This window comes from Macrobrachium rosenbergii, chromosome 3, assembly GCF_040412425.1.
Source record: "Macrobrachium rosenbergii isolate ZJJX-2024 chromosome 3, ASM4041242v1, whole genome shotgun sequence".
NCBI lineage: Eukaryota > Metazoa > Arthropoda > Malacostraca > Decapoda > Palaemonidae > Macrobrachium > Macrobrachium rosenbergii.
This window is the reverse complement of record NC_089743.1, coordinates 32,209,670-32,235,234: the sequence shown is the minus strand read 5'-3', so window position 1 is coordinate 32,235,234 and position 25,565 is coordinate 32,209,670. Positions and strand designations below refer to the sequence as shown.

The window sequence follows — 25,565 nt, the reverse complement described above, 5'->3', positions numbered from 1 at the left end:
TTAAATTGGTGATTTTAGGCGCCGAAAATTGTCAATTTTCGTCGCTAGACAAGCGCCATAAAACCGGATCGCCATTAACTGAGCCCGCCGTTAACCGGGGACTGCCTGTACTTATCTAGCCATCTTTAAACTTGCACTGTCAACTTTGGGACAATAACTATTCTTCAAATATCCCAGCTCAAACCTGCACATTCTACTATGTATTATCACCATACACATGTTTCCATGTAGTAACTTGGATAAAAGTTCAACAAAGAGGAATATTGTAATTGTGATGTTCAACAACTAATTTTGCCAAGATCTTAAACTCGGTGGTCTGGTTGAACCATCCATTAATAAATGGGTGAGAGTAAGGCAATGTAATTAAACACAATAGAAAATTGTAGTTTTAATAAAACTAAAATATACAGAAAACAGTATTAAATGGGACTAGTAACTTACACTTCTGAAAAGGTACAGTAGTATTAAGACATTCAAAATCCAATACCGGTGAAAATTCTTCTATCACTTACTTTCCCAGGGTCCAAGGATAGAAGCTATTCCAAATACATTTTGTACATGACCACATGTCTGAGGACTCCATAAATAAAACTTTACAAAACGAACATAACTTCAAACAGCTATCCAGTTATTGTAGACAAATAAATAAATCTTTGTTTTATCAGAGTTGAAGTAATAGTTTAGCCGGATAAATTAAAATAAAGCTACAATACCAATTTATAATCTACAAAAAAAGACAGCTACCGATTCCCATTTCACCTTTGTGCAATCTTGGTCTTCAAGACAAAGTAATATAGTTAATCATTGCACAATTGACCTCAAGGGAGGCTTTTAAAAAAATAATTTCACCAAATTACTGCTAGATATAAAAGGTAAAATAAAATCAAAGCTAAAACCTGAAAGACCAAAATCATCTCCTCACACTGCAATTTTCAAGTAAGTCCTATAAAAAGAATTCAGTCCTTTTGTGTGATTTCTGAAAGTTATACCACTGAAGCACTTGCTTCATAGCGAAGCATTTCCTCATGTACATGTGAGAATTATATAAATTTTTCTTAGAAATACTGAATGGCAGCTCAAGTGCCAAGAATTCACAAACCTACAGTCCTCTTTATGGAAAAGAAAAATAGAGCAAGACACTAGACTGTTAGAAAACTCAATTTAACCAATAAACAATATTCCAGATCTCATGCAACTTCCATAGCACAAGCACTATTGCTATTTTCCAACATAGGAACTGGCTTCTGTTGTTCTGTGGTAGTTTGTGAGGAAGAGGAATTCTCTGCAACATTTTCTGAGGGTGGAATGTTTTCCGAGTCTCTTGCATCATCCCAGTCGATTTTGAACTTTGTTACACGGGGCTGAGATCCCAAAATATTTCTTTGTAACTGGAATAAAACGAAGCTGTGATTACAAGTTTTATTTTTTCCTTAATGTCTAATTCTTATATATGAAACATCCATAAAGTATTGATCCTATCCTGCCAAATCATAACCTACTTTGTCACATGTGCTTTAGTAATGGCTCCTCTCATAAGGAATGCTTATCACTCATCCAAAAAGGTTGAATACAAACAACTTCACAATAAAGACAGCAATCACAAGTAATTTATGACATGAAAAGCAGGCACACAGCATAATGATACCAGTTCACAATGTTCTAAGCACTAAACTGGGAAAAGGGATTTTAATGCATTTACTACACCACATAATAACTGACCTGTGACATTATATGGATAGAAATGTTAAAATTTGAAATTCAGCCAAACTGGGAGTTTTTAAATGGGGTAATCACTTGACCTTGACTGAGCCTTTTTCCTTATTAAAGCATTTAATACTAAGTATTGTACAGCAACCCATCAATTATTCAATCAGCATTTTCTGGAACTCAACATTATCTAACACATCCGGGTCAGGGACCAAGGCCCTGGATATAGGATATATATACAGTACATATAAATTTTTAAAAATTTGAAAAACTTATCATGCTGCTTGGTCCCAGGAAAATGTTTGTAACACTGCTTACACTCAAACAGACTGAGACACTTTTGGGGGATGGAAAGGCCTGGAGAAGTTTGAGAGAGAGAGAGAGTACCATGGGATAGGAGGGGAAGTAAGGCTGTGTAGAGCTTCATTCACACAGTGAAAGGGTTGTTTTGGAAGGTGGGTGGAGCTGGGGAGCAGTTTCCTTGGCTGGAAGAGGGTGGAGATGGGTGAAAAGGGCTACCGTACTTGGCAGAGGCTGTTGTGTTAAGCTTATTATTTTTTAGTTAAATTTCATGCTACTCTCATTTATATTTTTACTGTATTTTCTCATTTTTTTATTTTTACAACCCGAAAGATACATGCAATCATGTGTGTAGTGTACAAGAGGGAGAGAGAGTGAGAACAACAACTGAGATGAAATATAAAGTTATAAAATATTCTCTTGTATACTGTTATGATACATGTGATAATCATACTTAAGAGTCTACTAGACTTGCAATGAAATACTGCACTGTACAGTAAATCAAGCACAGCAAAAAAGAAACAATGGCAAATGTGATACCAAGCTACGGAACACACACACACACACAAATGCACATAATATGTAGACAGTAATGTCAACATTGATGAAATGCCTATGTAGATGTAAACACACACAAATACAAGTTTCTATATTATGAGGCAAAAATTAAAAATCATGAATTACAATAAAACAGAAAATGGTCAATTACTTTTTAGTAGTGTTCTTAAACTGAATTTGCTTTGAACAGTCACCAAGAAATGCCATATGTACTAAACATGCAAATACAGGATGTTGTAACATAATACACAAACACAGTTGGCGTATTACAAACCAAATGAAATTTCTTTTTTGGCAGACTGTACTAGGATAGGCTTTCAAACAAGACTGCCAAACTTAGGGCTTTTATAACAATTCATAACCCTCTCTTTAAATTAATCACTTACCAAAGAACAAAAACAACACTGAGTATGACGTAAACAAACGAATTGGGAAACAGATGTTTTGCATTTTGAAGGATTTTACTTACCATAAAGTATGTTAGTTTAACTTTGAATACTCATTTTACATTTATGTACAAAACTAAAAAAAATTTTAATACATCCATTTCTGTTAGCAACTAAAAATGATTCTCCTAATTCTTCTGCTAGTAGGCCAAATCAGCTGATTCTGAGAACATAAACATTACATATGACAGACAAATGGTTTTCTTATGCTTATGACGGTGCTGCTTTAACGTGATAACGTGTTACCATTACCTTTATCTTACATACAGTTGCAATAGTCTATCTGACTTATACAAATGGATACTGCGAGTGTAACACCTGGTCTAAGTCAATAGTTCATACATGCACAGTTTGTATTCATATTTGGTAATACAGTAAAACCCCCCGCATTCGCGTTCTCACTATTCGTGGGATTTTCTGTGGCACGTATCATCAAATTATTCGCAAAAATTTTGAAAATTCACGGACTTTTTCGTCGGGAAATATTCACTAATTAGTGTATTTTGACGTTATTTTCATGACTAAATACATTTTTTATTATAAAAAAAATTATTTACTAATTTCCAAATATAAATAATAATAATAATAGTCTAAGCTTAAATAATACATAACTCAGAGAGAGTGAAAATGGTTTTCTCCCCTCTATTCAGGAGGGACCCAACCTCATCAAAGCATAGATGGATGCTCAGAATTGATACTACTGAAACATTAAAATTATATTAAAGTACTATTGAAATTATATTAAAATGATATGCGTTTCAGGATGATAGCATAAGCATTTTAGAGGGTACATTTTATGATGAAATAATGATTTACAGTCCGTACTAATTTTCAAATATTAATATTAAGTTAAATAAGATTAAATAATAAAATTAAACAAAAATAATAATTCTCTCTCACTTAGATGAGAGAATTTTTCCAACATGTAATATGTACCTATGTTTCTTTTGTATGATAAATTATTTACCTAATAAGTACTAATTTTCAGATTCAGATATTAAGATTAATATAAATAATAATAATAATTTTATTAATAATAATAATAGCAATAATAATATTTTCCATGCATTTGTGTAGTAAATATTTTAACATTTTAAACAAACAGCGATTCACATTCTTTTTATTCTCAACTTGAGAAAGGAGAGGGGAGAGTGAAAGTCAATTTACTTGATAGCTTGACATACTGGCCAGAGGAGGAGTGTTGCCCTCAGAAGCTCAATGGCTTCTCTCTCTCTCTCTCTCAGGAAAAGATACCGTTTATGTGTGCGTGTTCATAGTGTTTTAAAAATGTGTAGTAAAGGTATTAAACCTTTGGAAGACAAAAAACACACATATAAATTTTTTTGTTGTCAGATTAAAGAGAAACTCTCATCTCCTCTCTTTCTTTTGCCACAGCCAGCGTTGTTGAATGTAAGTCGAAGTGATAACTCTCTCTCTCTCAGCTTTGGCTGGAAGGTATAGAACTACATATGTATATATATTCAAAGGTACTAATGTTTAAGATGACTTTGAAATTATATTAATATAATTTCAAAGATTAATACAGTAATAGGATAATAATTTAAGGTATATTTGATGTAGGATGATACTTTAGGTATACATTTGATATTTGAACTTTCAAGATAGGCAGTTATGAGCATTTTTAGGGGGGGGGGAGCAAGTATTCAGATTTTAACTATTCACAACTGGACGCATCCCCGCGAAGACAGGGGGTTTACTGTAGAATAGAGTAACAACAGATAAGAAAGCTGCTGCATAAAAATACATACAAGGTCATAAAAACATGGTAAGCTATGGGTAAACACAGGTAGGCTAACTACCTACTGAATTGTGTCACTTAGAGAGAGAGAGAGAGAGAGAGATAAAGAAGAGGGTTACTTTTTTTCAGTGTATTTATGCAGTATATTTTGTTAAAAATACAGTATGAAAAAAAAAAAAAAAAAAAAAAAGAGGTAGAAAACTGCCTTTTGCAGAAAGTTTTCAGTTTGAAGCACAATGTTTTTTGTTTACAAGCATTTAGAGTATTTACAGTTATGTGGTATTGCCAAGGTTAAGTGAGGAAGGTACAGATTTACCCTCAAACACCAGTAGATATTTTTACTCGCCCTTATCCGGATAACTGAAGGATTACTGTACTGTATACAATATCTCATACAGATCAGTATTATGTCTTGGTTATTTTGATAAGGATATTTACAAACATCTGGACTCCAACCAATAATCAAATTCTTGCAACTAGACATCATTTACAGATGCCACTAGCTGTCCTTTCCCTGTCTTCTACAACCATCTGCCTGGTCAGATCCTCAAACAATATCCTACATATCCCAGGTCAGAGATGCACGTTTTCCTTTTCCATAACCAGGGATCAGCGCTGATAATTGGAGATCGGTGTCAAAAAGCCGGTTATCGTCGTCGCTGGACAAGCACCATAAAGCTGGATCGCCGATAACTGGGGACTGCCTGTGTACATATGCATATATATACACACATACATATATATATATATATATATATATATATATATATATATATATATATATATATATATATATATATATATATATATACATATACATATATACATATACATATAGTATACATATATACACATACTGGGTTTTTCGAAATTAGAGCCCTCCAACCTCCACAGAACAAATGGAAAGTTATGAAATTTTCTGCTATAGCCTATCTCCAAGTACATTATTTTAAGTTTCTATTAAGCTATTTTTCATTTTACATTTCTTGTATTTTCAGACTGAGTGACAGAGTTAAATACAGCCACGGCTAACGACTCGGAGGAAATCAGATGGACTGACCGAATCTGGGCTATAACCTTCAGAGAGGCCAGGGATGCTGGCGCATCCTTCATTTCACGTTCCTGGATAGCTAAATACATTAAAAGAGATGAGCCCTTTGTTAAAAGAAACTGGAACAAAAATCCACATGACTGTCATTGCGAAAAGTGAGAATCTTGGAAGGCCTGAAGTCCTTTCTCAGGAGTCAAAAGACATCATAGCTGAGGCAGTAGGTAGACCAAGAAAGTCTTTATGTAAATTGGCACTTGAACTAGAAACAAAAAGGGGAAAGAAGAGAAGTTATAGTGCTGTATATCGTGAGTTGAAAAAATCTGGTATCAAGCCATTTCATGTTATCAGCAAGCCCAACATCACTCAGCAAGAGAGAAGACCGTGCATGTTTTGTGGTTCATTTCTTAAAGATTGGGATGAAGCTGACTTTCTCCATGTTGCCGCATCAGATGAATTCTTCATTTACACAGTCAGAAAGCCAAATTATAATACATCAGTCAGAAAGCCAAATTATAAAAATGACATAATTTGGGCTGCAAAGTTGGATGATATCAGCGATGGCGTGCGCTATCGCCAAGTTGTGAAATTTCCTGAATGTTTGGGAATTTTTCTCTGTTCCACAGCCAAACGGTTAATGTGGATCATCAAAGAAATAGGACAGTCATGGAATGGCGAATACTTCAGAGAAAGTGTGCTTACTGGTGGAGTATTTCCTTTCCTCAAAGATCCTGAAAATGTGTTATCTGTTGAATAAGTCACATTTTTGCATGATAAGGCACCATGTTTCAAGGCTTTTCGGACACAGGAGCTGCTTCAAAACAGTGGTATCGATGTCTTCTCGTCAAGTGAATTTCCAGGTAGCTTCCCTGACCTTAATGTGTGTGAAAACATTGTTAGTATCTTAAAGGATCGTGTACAAGTGCGCACAGTAAACTATGATGGTATACCAAGCCTCGACAACCTGCGAAGAGAGGTGACCGAAGTGCTCAGGGAAATGGCGTTTGAGTCTCGGGTTTTTTGCAATTTGCTGAAATCATACCCCTCAAGAATGCAGGCTGTGGTACAGGCAGATGGAGGCCACACAAAATATTAAATACTCAGAGAGAAACTTAAATAAATACCTGTTCTGAATTACTTTTGTTTTTGTCCATATAAATTTTAGTTTATGCTGCAGAGGGGGGGGGGGGGGCTCTAATTTCGAAACATGGAGAAAGTCAGCTTCATTCCAATCTTTAAGAAATGAACCACAAAACCATGCACAGTCTTCTCTCTGTTGCTGAGTGATGTTGGGCTTTCTGATAACATGAAATGGCTTGATACCAGATTTTTTCAACTCACGATATACAGCACTATAACTTCTCTTCTTTCCCCTTTTTGTTTCTAGTTCAAGTGCCAATTTACATAAAGACTTTCTTGGTCTACCCACTGCCTCAGCTATGATGTCTTTCAACTCGAGAAAGGATTTCAGGCCTTCCAAGATTCTCCCTCTTTTTGCAATGACAGTCATATGGATTTTTGTTCCAGTTTCTTTTAACAAAGGATTCATCTCTTTTAATGTATTTATATGTATATGTATATACATACATATATGTACTGTATATATATAAATATACATATACACTAACTATACATATAAATACATACACATACTATTTATATATACATGCACACATGTATGTATATATATATATATATATATATATATATATATATATATATATATATATATATATATATATATATATATATATATATATATATATATATATATATATATATATATATATATATATATATATATATATATATTTATATATATATACACACTTTATATATATATATATATATATATATATATATATATATATATATATATATATATATATATATATATATATATATATATATATATATATATATATATATATATATATATATATACATATATATATATATACACATACATACATATAGTAAGTTCCTGATTACTGGCTCCGATCCTCGGTTATCGCCGCTGATAACCGGATATCAGTGCCGATAACCAGGGATTGGCGCTATTATCACTGACTTTCGGTTTTCATCACCCTGTCAGGAACAGAACTCCCACTGATAACTGGGGACTGCCTGTAATCATTACTCACAATACATCTCATTCTGCTGCTCAGTAATTTCCCTTAAACAGCTTGCTCTTATTTATAAGCCATTTTAATGTAGTATCAACTAAAAAAAAAAAAAATTTTTTTTTTAGTAGAACCACCTCTAAACCATGAATTATGTAAAAATGTCATTTACTTAACAGCTGAGACATAGGACAACTGTAAATTTCACACTGCTCCAGCAGTCAGTACAAAAAAAAAAAAAATTTTTTTTTTTTTTTTTTTTTTTTAGTAGAACCACCTCTAAACCATGAATACACTTCCTACATGTAAAAATGTCATTTACTTAACAGCTGAGACATAGGACAACTGTAAATTTCACACTGCTCCAGCAGTCAGTAGAAGAATTATCAGCAGTAAGGTGTTTTATACAATATTCAAGTGATTAGTTTCCTTATTCTCAAGCTCCAACACATTACTGAATCTTTTTATTCTACAAGTCTATAATGTACTCTAATACAGCATCTTAAAAACAAGCATTCTGATAATACAGTCCCCAACTAAACAGCAACCAACTTCTACCACTGGAGTTTGGTGAGCACAGCAAAACATTTAGTTTAAGATGTTAGGGATTATTTCAATAAACCTATGACGAATAAATTTTCAAAGTAATTTGTATTTTTCCTAATATGCATACTCCAATTACTTTACACGGGGATTTAGCTTACGAACAGGAGCTGGAACAACCAACAAGAGTGCCAAGGCTGGATTAAAATCAGAATCCGAAGCACAAAAAACTCCTGGTAAATCCCCCAAAGGCCATAATTGCATGACTGAATTAATAGTAAACAAAGCAGATATGTGAAATGATCACAGTCATGCAAGAACCCAGTGGAAGATTGCTAAGGCTGATAAAGCCATAAGAGGGCAGGAGATCTTCGCTCACAAAGGATTTGTATTCCCATTGGACCATGGTACAGTGATTGCAAATACAATTTGTCATGACACAGAGGAAGAACATACTGCTTCACAAAGCTGTCCTTTCCTTTTGTGACACTACCTATTTAGGCAAGATTGTGCATAAAAGCTACATCAGAGGAAACGATGAGGTGCCCTTGCACCAAGTCCGACATGACTCCAGAATCTGACTGGGAACCATTACTGTTCCCCTAGTAGTCTCAACTGCATGGCATGTCCACCTAACAAAAAGGTAGCCCATACTAACACCTGGGCTAACAAAGAGAAGATGATGTCTACGTGGATGCCTTCACAGTCCTTCTAAAGGTGATACACTCTACCCTAATACAAAGTTAAACCATGCAATCACCCATCAAAATGCAGAGGCAAGATCCAGAGCTTGCCAAAATTTTCATAACACAGGAATGCTCAAGGACTCCAAACCAACCTTCTGGATATTTACAGGATAGGGTGCTCATGCAATAGCGGTGCCAACGCCCCTACCATAGTGGAACAGACAGTGTTGCATTAAGCTGTCAAGCTGCCACCCTTCCTAAAAGAGATCCTACATCTAGCACACCTGCAACTGATGGGAGGTCATCTTGAGGTGAATAACACCAGAGAGAGGATCACCTGAGAATTCTACTGGCCAGACTTCTGCAAAGAACTAGCAGACATCTGCCTTAGATGCCAAGCTTGTCAAGTAGTAGGAAAGAACCTCTTCATAACAGGACCTCTATCCAAGACACAGAATGGCAGTGCACTGCCAGTGTGCATACAACTGGAAAGATTTATTTTGCTCTTCGGATTTCCTCATAGATCCAGACTGACACAGGCAGCAAGTTCCTGGCACAGATGTCTGACAGCTCATCTAAAAACCTAGATATATGGCATGTCATTTCCTTGTCCTATCATCCCCAATCCTGAGGTGAGTTGTAGAGTTTTATGTGCAGGGTTAGCCATCACTCATAAAATGGCCGGCCACATGCAAACTAAGGGCATAAGCAGATAGGAAGTGGACAACAACTGGCTCTGAGGAGAGAGATCAACAGCACGACCTCCTACAAAGGCAGTCAGAAAAACTGATGTGGTGCTTCCGAGATGGGGTATGGGAGGTCGACTCCTCCTCCTCCCTCACACCCCATCTTGGCCATCTCCTGATGCCACAAACTCCTTGTAACTTTTTTTTTTTTTAATAGGACTCCAGCTGGGGCTAAAAAAATTTTCCTTTGACTCCTGTTGGCGCTAAAGAATTTTCCTTTAAGACCAAAAGTTTGTCCTGTGTATGAACAAATATATGTATGTAACAATACATACATTACAAAGTACAATACCAGTGTTAAAATTTGAACTTTCTGTAAATCTTATTCTAATGCACAAACTTATAATTTCTGATATTTGACCAATTATTGTTTTTTTTTTTATATTGTTTACAAATTTAAGCACTCTTCAATTCATTAACACCATCTAGTTATCCACTGGAGGATATGGAGGGGGGAGCCAGACCCCTTGCTAACGAATTCACTTACCCACCAAATCATATGAGCAAAACTCGGTCATTAAGAGTGAAGTGCCTGTACTTGAAAAACATTGTATTAAGAACAAAAACAGCCTTCAAGGTTACCATTTTAACACTAGATATTTTACATATGAATAGTATGCTTATAATATGCAGCTATAATTGTACATACTTTGTCAAACTGTGGTATATCTGGTGGATTTTCTTGTAGCTCTGGATCAGTATAAGAATTGTTGACATAATACCCAACACGTACAAACTCTTGACCCTTGTATCCACATGTTAGGAGAACTACAGTAACACCAACTGCATCACCAACAGGAATCTTTGACTGGTCTGGTGGATCTGCCTGTAAGATAGATAAATAGAAATTAAATTTTGCCTTGGATAACCTTCAGCTTATCACTTGCTATGACAATACTAGATATTTTATAATAACCAATGTGCAATTCTTTACAATATCTATACTCATTGTGTGATGTACACAGTAAAACCTTTTCATCTGAGATTTTAATAACTTGGCATTTGGGGTAACTAAAAATGGAAATGGTCTATGTACAAATGCATTTATTCATGCATAATACCAGTACAATAAATGGTCATTGTGAGTTAATGAGAAAAAGAATTTAAATACTTCAAGATTTCCTGCTGCAAATCTCATACTTCTCATGATGTCCTATATTCAGTGATGCTCAAACTAGCAGAGGGTATGCATAAACAGGTATATGTTACCATGTGAAGGCAGGCAGCCCAAAGGGTAGTGGTGATCCAGAAGTGGGCAGAGAACAGCATAGCATAATAGCAAGCATGCAGATCATCCTGATATTGTGAGTATGGAGAAAAGATCTGTTGCATGCAAACCCCCTTATCTGGGCATGTCCTCTCCAGGGACCCCTTATCTGTGTGCATACTGTCCAAGAATCATGAATAAACCAAAAAGAGGATAACACCGATTCAGCTAGTTGTATTCCAAGCAAAAACATGGGTTGAAGAGCTGGAAGCATATGTCTTTCCCAACACCCAACCCTACATACAATGTCCAGGTCACCTATGGGTGGCATGACACCATCACTTCCCAGAAACTGGGAAGGCTGTTCATTCAAAGTTTGCAAAGGTTTTTGCAAGAGGTTCTTATCGAACTACTTCCTCATCTTGTCAAGTAGAAAGATGGACGAGATGAAAGTAGGAGGATGTAAAAGTGCTCACCAATGACAGGCAGAAATAAGGAAATCGCTTATATTTTCCTTCCGGCACCTCACTTCTTTAGTACGAAAACTGTTCCACACTAGGTTTGTCGTTGATCTCGACATTTCTGTGAGTTTACTGTTCAGGAACCATGAACCGAAAAGAGGGTAACACTGGTTCTGCTTGTTGTGTTGTGGACATGAACAATGAACCCTAACGGTGTCAATTTGTATGCACATGGTAAAGCACTGCACACACCACATGAATGGATACTGTAACTTTACAAGCTTCAGGAGAAGCACATGCTAAATACAGCCACTCGAGGAAATTGAGTAAAGAACTATCGTATAAAAACAACTCCAGTTCTGTGGCAAACCACTAGTAGACCTGGCTGTATCATGATCACCATCTAAACAAGTCATCCTGGCACTTGTCCTGTAAAAAGGCCTGAAGCATGTGAACTCCATCTATATGTATACAGTACACTGACTTTAAACACTAAACAAAAGGGCAATACTGACCAAACTACTCATGCCCAGATAAGCATGGTTAATGGGCCATCATGCATGCCCGGTCATTTTACTCACTACACCTGGAAAAGTGAGTCTGGAACTGTATCCACTCCCACAACCATGTTGTCCGATCAGTATCAAAGGCACAAGGCAAAAAACACACAAGCAGAAGCAGATGTACTCCAAACAAAATTCCAAGCCACAGCCCACTGATCCATAAGAGGGGGTCTGTCAAGAGTGAAACCACTATTGTAAGATGCTTGATCTGGAGACCAAGCATGCAGTGACTAGCAAGTAGGATTGGCTAAACCACCCTTATCGGCAACTTACATGCACATGGTCTGTAGACCAGGAGTGAAGGGAAGCAAGTGATCTATCCAATGCACTTCCTAAGAAACTCTGTACACAGAACTAAACCTACTGCTTACACAAGGACAGTCTGGAAACTGAGCACATGCAGAGCGAGTGGGCCTTGTTCACTCACCCAGCAGTGTTCCTGGACAGACATGAGAAGAGCCTGACCCACTACTAGCTCAAGCATGTCCCATGGAGCATGCACACAGAGCTGGCAGGGAGTGTGGGTTCCACCAGCGTTTCCAAATAAACATGGGAAGTAGTTAACCTTGCTACAGACCACACCATGCACATGCAGAGAGCAGTTCTTGTGTCCAAGGGTGGCTGGGAAGAGGTACTGCACATGTTCAGTGAGGCTTGCACCAGCATAGCCAAGGTTGGCCAACTGTTTATCCCAACAAGGGGCAGAGACAAACACTCACCAGAAGTCCTATGGGACTTTCAGCGAGGCTTTCTTGGACTGCTGCTACTCTTCTTATGGAAGGAACATGAGAAGAGCAAGGAAGAGCTCAACAGTGGAGGAGGAGGAGAAAGATGATGGAAAGCTCTAATGCATCCTCTTCTTGCTCCCAGCCAGCATATTACTCTCTTCTGTGGGAGTAGCAATAGTCAATGCCCTGGGACATCTTCCACAAGAAGGAAGCCTGCTAATGAATGCTCAACAAGTCAAGTTCCTAGCAGCTACAGCAACACACACAACAAATAGGTCCTGTATGGTTCCCCACCCTCCTCACAAAATCATCTCTTTCTCTTGAGGGGAATGTACTTGTGGAAGGCATAGGGAGGTGTTTGGTGGTGAGGAGGATTTAATATGCTCATTCTTAAAGCTACCTTCTCTACCAAAACTTTTCCACATCAAAAAATTCTCTCCTACAACAAAATATAACATGTAGGAATCCACCCAAAAACAGATGGAATGAAGATTCACTGCACCCACTAATGCTCTTCACATCTGGATCACACTATTTATTGTGTATGAAAAAAAACTTAGCAACCATGAGCAGCTCAGCTAAACATTCTGTGATGGCAGGTGAGTGAGGGGTATTCTCCACCCACTCACCCCCCTGTAACAAGTTCAACTACAGTCTGCAGCTGGCACTGAAGGATACTCCTACATAAGTGATTTGCATTTCCATAGGAACAAGGAATAACTCCTGCTGGTGAGAATACAGCTTAACATCCAAGCAACCTACAGTTTAAATGAGCAATATTCGAAGTAGGCAATCAAAAGACAAATTTGCCCCTTTACCCTAAAAGAACTAAGGACCAAAACCCTTCACTCATGACATTCTGCCAATTTATAACTACTCTGCCAACCTTTTAACTTTGCAGAAAAACAGTGTGTTTCTAGAACTATCACTGTACTTCAGTTGTTCATCTATGTAATCATCCATTACCCACACAGTCTTGCAATTTACCAATGCCAGAAATTACCAGAGAGGTTACCATTTGACCATCTACCATTTTTTCCAAATAACAAGAACACTTCAGAAAATTTACTACCTCTATTGAAACAATTAATGTGATTACATACTGTAGTGCAACAATTATTTAGGTAAAAAATATAGCACAAAATTTTTAAAATCTTTCCATAATTTCCTCACATTTCCATTTTTTAAAACTGGATATGGTTTAATTCTAATATACAGTATAAAAGGTTGTGAAATCTCTAAATCCTGATTTACAAGCACATTACAATTTAAAAGTACAGTATATGTATAATGAACTAAAACTAGCAAAAGTCATATCACTTCAATGAAGATTACCTCTCAAGGTACAGTACAAAACTGAAATAAGTCTAAGATATCCACTAAAATTCAGTCATACTGACATAATTTAGGGAGTAATAATGTACAATTCAGCAACCATGAAAATTTGTAAGAACCCTAAAGAGTGAAGTAAAAATCCTAGGTATCAGAGGTAAATAATGATTGCAGGAACAAAACAACTAAAAACAACTTACCTGAAATACAAACATATGCTTTCCCTCAGGTACAGGCCCTACGTAAACTGTGTCTAAAATTTGGTCGTAATTCTCACTCTCTGCACTGCCAACATATATAATTTTCCATTCAAGATCTGCAAGCATAACATACTTTAAGCTCCAATGAAATAAGACCAAACACAGGAATACCTTATAATGAACTAAAACTAACAAAATTCAGGAACATTCTTACAAACAGTAATACCTCAACTTACGCTGCTATTCTTTCCAGGACTTGGCACTTAAATCCAATAAACCCTTGAAAAAAACAACTTAAGACGCCCTATTAACCTTGGTAAGCAACCTCAAACATCGCTAATAAAATAAGTCATTTGACAGTTCAACATTATTAGTTTAGTAAATTTATACATTTTAATTGAAAAAATGTAAAGAAAAAGCTAAAAATTCAAAAATTTGCATGTACTGTACTGCATTGTACCTGATGGGTGACATCAATATATTCAATGGGCTGGAGGAGGAGGAGGAGCAGACTACTGGCGAAAGAACAAGTTCTGCCTCTTGGTTGAATGCTCGACTTACTACTACCAAATGTCATAATAAAAATATTTTAAACATTTTTAAGCTCTTAAATTATTCATATTGTACAATTTGTTATACTGTAAAATTTGTTACTGACAGTATTTATATATTCTAACATTTGTTTTTATGTGAATTCACATTTTATTTTTATTTTTATGGCAAAGGTGGTTACATATACTATATACTATGACAATATTTCTAATATGACAAATTTCTTTAATATTGGATTAACTTTCCGTGCAAGCTGGAGCCAGCCATTTTCACTAAAAACAAAGTGGTTATTGGTAGTTGGCTACCGATGGTAGAGGTGGAAGACCCACCATCCAGTTGGTGCGATTCACTTTTCGCTGCAGTCTGTTCCTTTCAGTGGTTAAATGCATTACACTACTACTCCATTATTGTATATATTTTAGCTTTTAACTGATTTAGCACGTTCTTTTCAATTTTTGTACTTTTATACCTATATTTATGGCTGATTAACATGAAGTCACATAAAATGGTACAAGTCTTATTTTTTATCTTTACCTATTCATTATCTTTTATGAAAACTTCCGTAGTGGAAGACAAAATAATGTAAGATGAAGTTTTGCTGTACTGATACGTTGGTAATTTTGTACAGTAATTTAGTTATAAAGCCATGAGACCAAAGGCCAAATAGTTTAGTGAGGCTGGTCACATTACTGAACTTTATGAAATTTGCTTACATGTGAGGTGAAATAGTGATGGGTAAGCACAAGAGGGTGGACAGCCAAGCAAGACAAGATTGAAGAAATGGACAAAAAGTAAAAGACAGTACTTTAATGTAGCAAGGGTTCCTTGTTCAGGCATTACAATATGTAAATTATAAGTTTGATACAGCGAAGGATATCATTGCATATAACATACAGTATATCACTGCCACTGAAAAAACCTTTGTTGAAGAACTGTACATATTACTATAGCTGAAGTTAATGCTACCCACACCTCATGAAGACAGAGTTTTCAGAAATGTAAACTTATATATCCCAAGGAAACAACAAAATATAAACCAATGATCAGAAATGTAAGCTTTTATATCCCAAACAACAAAATAAAAACCAATGATCACCCTTCGTTCAACTATTTATTTACAATGCTATTGTGACACAGTAGCCCCTAACTTTATTCTTAGTGGGTTAAGCCCTATTTAAACACTCAAGATATACAACACTTTCCTTGCAAAGAATTACCATTATGTTGCTAATAAGTACATCTTATCCAAAAATCTACAGGGGTAAGACAGGTGAGCAAGATAGGGGAAGACATAAGTCATTGAATGGTTCCATGACAGCTGGAGAGAGGACTGCCAATTTCTGCATCCTCGCCTCATCACATTCCCCCCTTACCTCCCTTCCTAGCCAGAGCTGGAGGGACAGAGTGAAAAGGTTACAAAGGATGCTTGGTTTTATAGTGAGATGGCCCCTACATTTGATTTACAAAGGTGGTGTAGCCGCAATTCCCTTTTTCACCCCCTGAAGACTTACAGGAGACAGCACTGTAAAATGACAAATTCTTTAATTAATTTGTATTTTTCCTAACATACAAACCTGAAGTTTTTACATAAAAGATTAACTTTCAGAGAGCTGGAAATCTGGCCATTAAGCTTTTGCAAGGTGGTTATGGTAACAGTTACCAATGGTAGGGTTGGAAGCACTGCCCACCAAGTCGGTGTACACTCAGTTCTACGCAGTTTGCCTTTTGGCCCAGGTAACAAAATGACATTTTTATAATAAAATAGTTTTATATATACTTACCCAGTAATTACTACAGCTAAGAGTTTCTACTCGCCGGCAGTTAGAATTCCGAAATTTACGGTAGCGATTCTTTTGTTTGTATAGGTGACTATGCCCCGCCCACTATCAGGGTACAAAAGAGGAACTACACCGCCAACACGACTTTGTTTATGCAACCAAAAAGTCCATGTGCGAGGAGGAGGGTGGGCTCTGTCCGTAATTACTGGGTAAGTATGTATAAAACTTTATTATAAAAATGTCATTTTTATATATGAAACTTACCCAGTAATTACAACAGTATAGCTGATTCCAAATTGAAAGGTGGTGGGGAATCATGGACAAATTCTTACTTTAGAATAATTACCACTTTAGAATAAATAAGGTAATTATTGTTCCTTACCAGGTGAGAGAGCTGCTGCAGGTAGATACTGCCTCTGGTGGCTCTCTTCTCACCTGTAGCAACTTGGTGGCATGGCCATAAGCGCCTCTACTTAAGTGGGACACTTAGCAGCGAAGGAGTACTCCGATGGCTGACGAAGTATAAGTTTAAGCTTTGTGGCGAAGGTGTAGACCAATGGCCAACAAAGCATACATAATTGCCCCTGCCCTGGGCTCCCCAAACACTCAACACCATTTTCAAGGCAAAGAGGAAAAGAAAGGAAGGACACTTCCTACCCTTTCTCACCCATCACTATGCTAGCTACAGACATAGGTCCTAGGGTACTGCAGTTATCATAAATTGTCTCGATGTCCTGCAAATAATGCATCACGAACACCGACTTACATTTCTAATGGGTCACTTCCAGGATTGCCGAGAGAGAAAGATTATGTTGGAATGCCACCTCTTGCGCTTTAACTTTCAATAGTGTTAAGTCCATTTCAGCTAATTGAGTGTGCCTCAACTGTAAGATCCCTCAAGAAAAACGAAATGACATTCTTCGAAAGGGGTCTAGAGGGGTTTTTAACCAAGCACCAGAGATTATTAAACTGGCCTCTAATCTTCTCTGTGCGATGTAAATAGTATCTGAGAGCATGTACTGGGCAAAGCTCTCTTTCTTCCTCTTCCGTGCCTAGGATGTCCGATAAGCTTGGAATCGAGAAGGAATGGGGCCAGGGATGCGATGGGTTCTCATTTTTTTGCTAGAAAGCCTAGCAGAAGGGAACAGACCGCTATTTTGCAAAAACCCCACCTTTTTGCTTATTGCTTGAAGCTCACTTACTCTCTTGGCCGTTGCTAAGGTAACCAGAAAGAGAGTTTTCCAAGTCAGATCCCTTAGAGAGGAAGAGCGCACAAGTTCAAAGCAAGGGTCTGAAATCCACTTAAGGACTACATCAAGATTCCAAGAGCAGGACTCCTCTTTCTTGGACTAGGAGACACTGAAGGACTTAATTAAATTGGCCAAATCTTGGTTGCTTGAGATATCTAGACCTTTATGCCAAAAAACGGAGCTTAGCATCGCTCTGTAACCCTTAATGGTTGAGACCGACAACCCTTTCGAGGATTTCAGATATAGCAGAAAGTCGGCTATCTGAGAAATAGAAGTTCTAGACGAAGAGACTTTATTTCTCCTACACCAACTTCTAAAGCCTGCCCACTTAGCTTGGTAGATGTTACTGGAGGACTGGCATCTACATTTGGCGATAGCTTTTACTGCTGATCTAGAAAAGCCTTTTGCCCTAACAAGTCTGACGACAATCGAAATCCTGTTAGGGCCAGAGGGGATAGGCCTTGATGGAACTTCCTGATGTGGGGTTGTCTGAGAAGACTTGGAATCCCAGGAAGGAGTCTCGGGAAGTCTATGAGGAGATCAATCAGGTCCGGGAACCACTCCTTTTGCGGCCAGAAGGGGGCCACTAGAGTTATCCTTACATTGTGGTGTAGGTGAAATTTTCTTATCACTGCCCGAATCATCCCGAACGGAGGAAAAGCGTAAAGATTTAGGTTGGACCATTCCAGGGTCATTGCGTCAGTCGCCCAAGCTAGAGGGTCCGGAAAGGGGGAACAGAACAGAGGAAGGCAGTAATTCCTATTAGTTGCAAACAGGTCTATGCTCGGTTAACCCCATAGTTTCCAAAGGCTGGTACAGACACGAAAATCTAGTGTCCACTCTGTGGGAAGAACCTGCTGGCGACGGCTTACCTTGCCTGCCAGGACATTGCATTTGCACTGCATGAACTGAGTGACTAATGGCGTCTGGTTCCAGTCCGCCCAGCATAGCAGGTTTTTCGCTACCCTGCAGAGGGAGAAAGTGTGTGTTCCCCCTTGATGTTTGATGTACACTAGGGCTGTGGTATTGTCCACATGTACCGCTATTGTCTTGTTATGTACCTGCGTTGAAAAATGTTGTAGACCTAGAAGAATTGCCTTCAACTCCTTCATGTTGATGTGCATCTCCTTCACCTCCGAAGACCACTTCCCCAAGACTTCCAGGTTCCCCAGGAGCGCTCCCCAAACTACATCTGACGCGTTGGAAAAAAAGTCTAGGTCGGGGCTCACCAGAGCGAGCGACTTCCCTTCCAAAAGTCTTTCTGCAGACCTCCATGGCTGTCCTGATGAACTTTCCGATCCCCACAAGCTCTTAAATAAAACTGGAGAGGTCTCATGTGAAGTCTCCTTAGTCTTACAAACTGCTCCAGAGAGGCCAACATCCCCAAGAGACTCATCCACTGGGTGGCGGAGCAAGAACGAAGCAAGCAAGGGGTCTACCTTCCTCAGGCAGTCTTCTACTCTCCTGAGTGACAGAGAAGCCCGAAAACTCAGAGTTTATCAGAACTCCCAAATAATGAATCTTCTGAGTGGGAGTCACTCGTGACTGAAGCTCATTGTTAGTACTAATTCCTGGGTCAAGAGAAGGGTTTTGTGTAAGTCTTTCATGCAGATTCTTTGTGGGTGATTGAATTAGCCAATCATCCAGATATGGCGAGATCCTTACTCCCGCTAAATGTAGCCAACCCGCTAAAGGAGTGAAGACTTGTGAGGCTGTTGAGAGAGAGAAACAAAGTGCTCGAAATTGAAAGATCTGGTCCTAAAAACGAAACAGGTATTTTCTCGAATCCAGGTGAACCCATATATCCACTCCTTTTTCGCTCCATCTCTCCCAAAAGAGACAAAGCCTGGCCCCCACAGAAGCATGAAGGACTAAATCCTCACTTGCGAGAGGAAGATCTTGAAGATTTCTTGATCCCTCGGGGAGCAAACCTGACAGAACCTCAGGACCTGGGGCGCGATCCCTGATTTCCTCCATGAAATGGCTTAGGTTGATCGAGAGGAGATGATGGTTTAACCAAAGAGGCAGGTCTGTCCTTCTAGTGCTTCGTCGATTGAGTCAACAAATCTTGTGTTGACTTCTGATGAAGATTTGCTGCAATCTCACTTACAGTGGACTGAGGAAACAAATGATGTTTATCCAGAGGGGAAAAAAGCATGGGCGATTTCTGTGTGGTCGAAACACCCTTCACTGTAAACGAGACCCACAGTTCGCGCTTCTTCAGGACGCCCATGGAGAAAATAGGTGCTTCTGTGAAAGCCCTGATGGACAAGGGAACGTGAAAAGTGATGGTGAAGTGTTAGTGGAAGAGGTGGTGTCTGTCCTGTCGAATCTCCTAGGCCAAAGTCCCTGGCAAACTCCCCTAAACCTGGGAGGAGCCAAACTGGTAGCCCAAAGGAGGTCGGTCGGGTCTGCCCACCAGCAGTTGCCCCCTCAGGCTTACCTGTTACCATGTCCCAGGTTACGATGGAGAGTTGCTGGAAAGGCGTCTCTGTGGAAGTGGATCGTCTTTCATCTAGTGTTTCCATCAGTGATTCTAGTCCTAGGCGTCAATGGCATTTTCAAGGAGAGTCTCACCCTTTGAAGAGACGTGCCCTGGTGTGTCTCAGCCTCCTCCAGTTCCAGTTAAGAAGGTTAAAGAAACCTCTCCAGAGAGACTGCCATCCTGTAGTTTTTGGGACAGTCCAGAACGTTTCTCCCAGGATCATCTGGAATTAGTGGGACAGTTTCCATCTACTAAGCGTACTACTGTTTGTAAGCGCTCTTCTGCTTTTAGGACCCCATCTTCTTCTCAGTGCCCATCCGTAGTTTTGGAGGGTTCACCTGGCCATGTAGTGGTGTCAGAGCTTTCGCTAGCGCCCATGCACCCAGTTCCTGTACCTGTAGCTCTTGAATAATCAGTGTTACCTGGATCTTCTTTGGCTTCTGGGAAGAAGTCTTTGGCGCCAGAGCTTCCATTGATTGTTGAATGTACTGCTCCTTGTTGTGTGGCTCTTACTGAGTGCCTGTCGTCTTCTGTGCGGCCATTGTCTCCTGAACGCCCATCTGCCCCCGAGCGGCCGTTGGCGTCCATCTGCTATTTGCCGCAAGACATTCTGTTGGCGCCGAAGTCCATTTCCGCTTTTGAGCGCCCAATTTCTTCCGAGCCTTGTGCAGCTGTAGACCTGAGAGAGAGAGAGAGGGAGACCGAATGCAGAAGCGAGTACCAAGATGCGCTACCAGCAGCCCTTTTGATGCAGTCACTACCAACGCTACCAATAGATGAGACATCTTGACTTTGCAGTAACAGGTAAGCAATGACATTACCTCTCAACTGGGCTACAGATACTTATCTTATGCGACTGGAGAGGCCCCATCCCTGGAAGCTTATGCCTCCTCCCAAGGAGACTTCACCAGGGGGACTGACTCCTCTAGAAGGTCGGCATTTAATTCAGCTAAGATTGTGTTCTCGACCTCTGAATTTATTTTATGCGACAGGAGAGGCCCCATCCCTGGGAGCTTCTGCCTCCTCCCAGGGAGACTTCCCCGGGGTAAGTGGCTCCTCCAGAAGGTTGGTGTTTAATTCAGCTAAGATTTTGTTCTCTACCTCTGAACTGGACCACCTTATCAAGCATTTGTTTAAGGTCTTGGAAGTACTGTACTCGGCTTTTCAGACTGGGCAGTAGGACCCCCTTGATGTGGGACCACCTTGACTATGTGAGGGGGCTCTTGAACCCTACTATTTGGGAGCATGATTAGGGTCATAGTTAGTGTTTAAACTTTACAAATAAGCATTTATTAGCATTTTTAGAGACCGTGTAAGCATTTATTGGCATTTTTAGAGACCATGCCAAACTTATGCGAAAATTCACCTAGCGCGAGGGGTTCTGGAACCTAACCTCAAGTTAGTTCGGGGTATGACTGTATAGTGCTTAGCGTGGTATTTTTTTTACTATTACACCCATCTCCCTTTTGAAGTGAAATTTTTATTTATTCTACAGTTTTGATATAAAGTACTTTGAATGAATCTGACCTCCAAATCCAATCAAGATTTGTTTTTTAATTAAACCCCCTTTCTACACATCAGTCTGGGGCCCACGAGTGTACACCAGTCCTGTGTTTTCCTCTACACAAAAATCCTGCTTTTCAACTGTAGTTCCCTACAATTGTGGGATATAAGTGGGGCCCAGTATTTCTAAAATACATATCAAAACAGTGAAATTGTAATTCAAATTCCAGAATGTAATTATGACATAGTAAAAAGTTACTGGTAGGCTACATACAAAGTAGGGAGACAGGAATATTCAGTTAAGTATACCTTAGTTTTACCAGACCACTGAGCTGATTAACAGTTACTTGGGGGTCCAAGGGGAGCAAAGCCCCCCTGGCCAGGTCAGGGTATGGCACCCTAAGTTAGGTTAGGAAGATAAGGTCTGGTTAGGTCAGGATATGACCTTCTAGGAAAGGTTACAATTTCTCACACCAAACCCTGTCTCCCTACTCATCCCATTCCTAATTTACTATTTGTTGGTAGGCAAGGTTTATGTAGAAATTGATGATGAAATTGAGTTCGGTTCATTTTGGGCTAGTCATTTAGGCTGCAAGCATGTTTACATGCAAAATGGGCACAGTGTTTAATACCAGCCCCATGGCGATGAACGTACAACAAAATAATGGCGGTCAATACCATGACTATAACGGTAAATACCATAAACATAACGTCTTACGTTGTTTTGGATGTTACGGATGAAATGACCAGGACCAATGAAATTCAAGTTACTTCAACGAAATCTGGGTTGATCAGCATCGACTACTACCTTAGAAATTGACTTTTCCTGTAGTATTTTGGTTGCTTATTAACAATTTACCGTTATTTTGTTGGTGGTCGACTGTAACAAACCTGTAAATAACATCAGAACTGATGTTTTCATATGATGGTCATCATGGAAAGCTATCATGCATGCACAGTGTTATAGGGGAGCTTTTGGTAAAAAGTGGAGTTTCCTTCACTAGGGGGTCGGGAGGGCAGAGGCCCCCCAAAGTAACATGGCCTGCTAGGTTAGGTTAGGTTAGGATAAGTTAGGTTAGTATAGTTCCTTTTACATAGGTTTCGGTAATTCTAAGTATTAGCTCCACGCCTGTTTTTACCTGGGAAACTGGTTTTTACTACACTTTTAGGGCTTCTGATACTGGCGGTGCATTTGTTTGCTGTCTGCCAAATGGAATATCCCTTCGCCGTGTTTATACTGGCCCAGGGGGGCGGTACCCATACGTTAAGTTATTGCACTTGCCGGACGAGATATGAACTGTTCAAAACAGACGTACCCGTGCTCTGTCTCGTGAAGATCACGTATGGAAACCCCTTGTTGGATGGACTTCAGGGGTTAATTACATTCGTGCCAGAAAAATTGACAGTAAATCCATAATTAGCAACCAAAAAACTGTAGAAAAAGTCAAGTTAGAAGGAAATAGCCGCCACGGAGCTACTACTTAGATCTACCTAGGTTTCCTTAGCCAATCTCTTCTTGAACATATCATATGGCTCCCTAATGACTTGTGCATGAACGGAACCATTCCATAGCAACAACATGGCAGTCCATGAGGAGTTACCCTGTAGTTTTACTGAAATCTGACCTTCAAAACCGTTGTATATTGTTTTCCATAATTCCCCAACCCAAACCTCCAAATCACACTGTAAACCACCAAAACTGAACAACAGGAATATGTCAGTAGTCTCAAATTGGGGTAAGACTGCAGATTTCTACTGTGCTCCTCTAGGTGAATAACTACCAGTTCATGTGCAAAATGTGCACCATGTTTAGTACTAGCTCCTTGGGTATGAATGCAAAAACAAAAGATGGTCATATCATAAAAATTCACAAAACACATACTATAAATAAATGGCAGTAAATATTCCAGTCAACAACTGCCGGGAATCAAGCCGCAGGCCCAGTAGCCTAATAGTCTTCAGTTTCATAGAACTAAAGGCTGCGCCACAGCCTGGTCCCCGCCAGTTTCCGACCAGAACATTTACTGCCTCTTGTTTATGATTTCGTTCACGTCTGTCTCTGTGGCATTTGTTGTCCTTTGCTTATGTTTTTACATTCATCCCCAAGGGGCTGGTACTAAATATGACGCCCATTATGCAAGTAAACTGGTAAGTACCATGGTAATTCTCAGTATCAGCTCTGCACCTGTTTTTACCTTGGAAACTGCTTTTTTCTACACTTTAAGGGCTTCTGATACTGGCGGTGCATTTGTTTGTTGTCCGCCAAATAGAATGTCCCTTCACCGTGTTTAGTACTGGCCTGACGGGGGTGGGGGGCGGTACCCATACGTTAACAAGCTATTGCACTTGCCGGACGGGATATGAACCGTTCGAAACAGATGTACCTGTGTCATCTCGTGAAGATCACATATGGAAACCCCTTGTTGGATGGACTTCTGGGGTTAATTACAAGTTAATTACACTCATGCGACAAAAATTGAAGGCAAATAAATAATTAGCAACAAAAAACTGTAGAAAAAATCAAATTAGAAGGATATCGCTACTGCGGAGGTACTACTTAAATCTACCCATACCAAGGCCAGTTTTACCAAAATGAACTTAGCCTACTTTGCTATATTTCCATTTATGGAATAATAATTAAGATAAAAATTACCTCAGCAGTTTCATTCAGGTTTCTTCTCCAAATGACACAAGCCATCAGTTTACAACCATATTCCACATGAGCCTAGGGTCACTCAACCTCACAGCATAAGCTACATTAGGCTAGGTAACTCCAAGGCGGCCTAGGCTACCCCAAACAAGAAATCCTCTGCAACCCAGCCTTCCCTTTGACCTTATCAAGGACAGACTAAAATTAGAAGCCTCGAACTCCTCCCTCCTCAGATTTCGGCAAAACCTAGGCCATCTTTCTGGGACAGGCTACCCTAGAGGCAGCCTTAGGCTGTCGCAAAACGGAGCCCGCCTAGCCTAACCTTCCACCAACGGACGGGGAGCCTACCTTCAGAGCAGGCTGGACTAACCTACCGTAAGCTAGGTCAACACATTTCAGGCTCTATAAAGCGTCAAATAAGTACACTTGCTCTTGAAGTTACATTCCCTGTCTAGGTTCCGAAGGGGCCGCAAAAGAAAGAGAAGTTTCGTGGTAGGGAGAACAATACAATGGCTGCTGTTTACCTTCCTGTAAGTCCTCGACGCACTCGAAGGTGATTTCGAACTGGAAAGGATTAAAAAATGGCGAAGGATTGTCCAATACAACCACGTTGACTATATGCACTTTGGCCATTATTCCAAAGGGTGAGAATATGCGGCCACAACAACACGGGAGATTTTGGACCTAGTGCATTGGCGGCAAATTCACGATTGTTTGTGGGGGAAATATGGCGCCAATCATGAATCTCCTCATGAGACCTCTCCTCCCATTGGTAGATAGGTACGAGATGAGTTTCTAAGGCGCCTCTTGATTGGCCAAGGTTGCTGCGGGCGCAAGCTTCAAATCTTCTTTATTTCGGAATGTCAGCGTGAGGTCATCGACATGCAAGAAACTGGAATCTTGAATTTGTCGTTAAAAGCGACTTCCCACTGCAAGCAAT

At 39.3% G+C, this 25,565-nt stretch overlaps 1 protein-coding gene across 1 annotated transcript; it reads right to left on the bottom strand.

Moving 5' to 3' along the window:
- Positions 1-375: 375 nt before the first annotated feature.
- On the bottom strand, positions 376-25,565 carry asf1 (histone chaperone asf1). The gene is made up of 4 exons (XM_067129924.1): positions 25,150-25,565; positions 14,408-14,523; positions 10,566-10,742; positions 376-1,388 (listed from the first exon to the last, which is right to left on the bottom strand). Exons 1-4 carry the CDS (start codon positions 25,256-25,258, stop codon positions 1,188-1,190), a joined length of 603 nt encoding a protein of 200 aa, XP_066986025.1. The 5' UTR covers positions 25,259-25,565; the 3' UTR covers positions 376-1,187.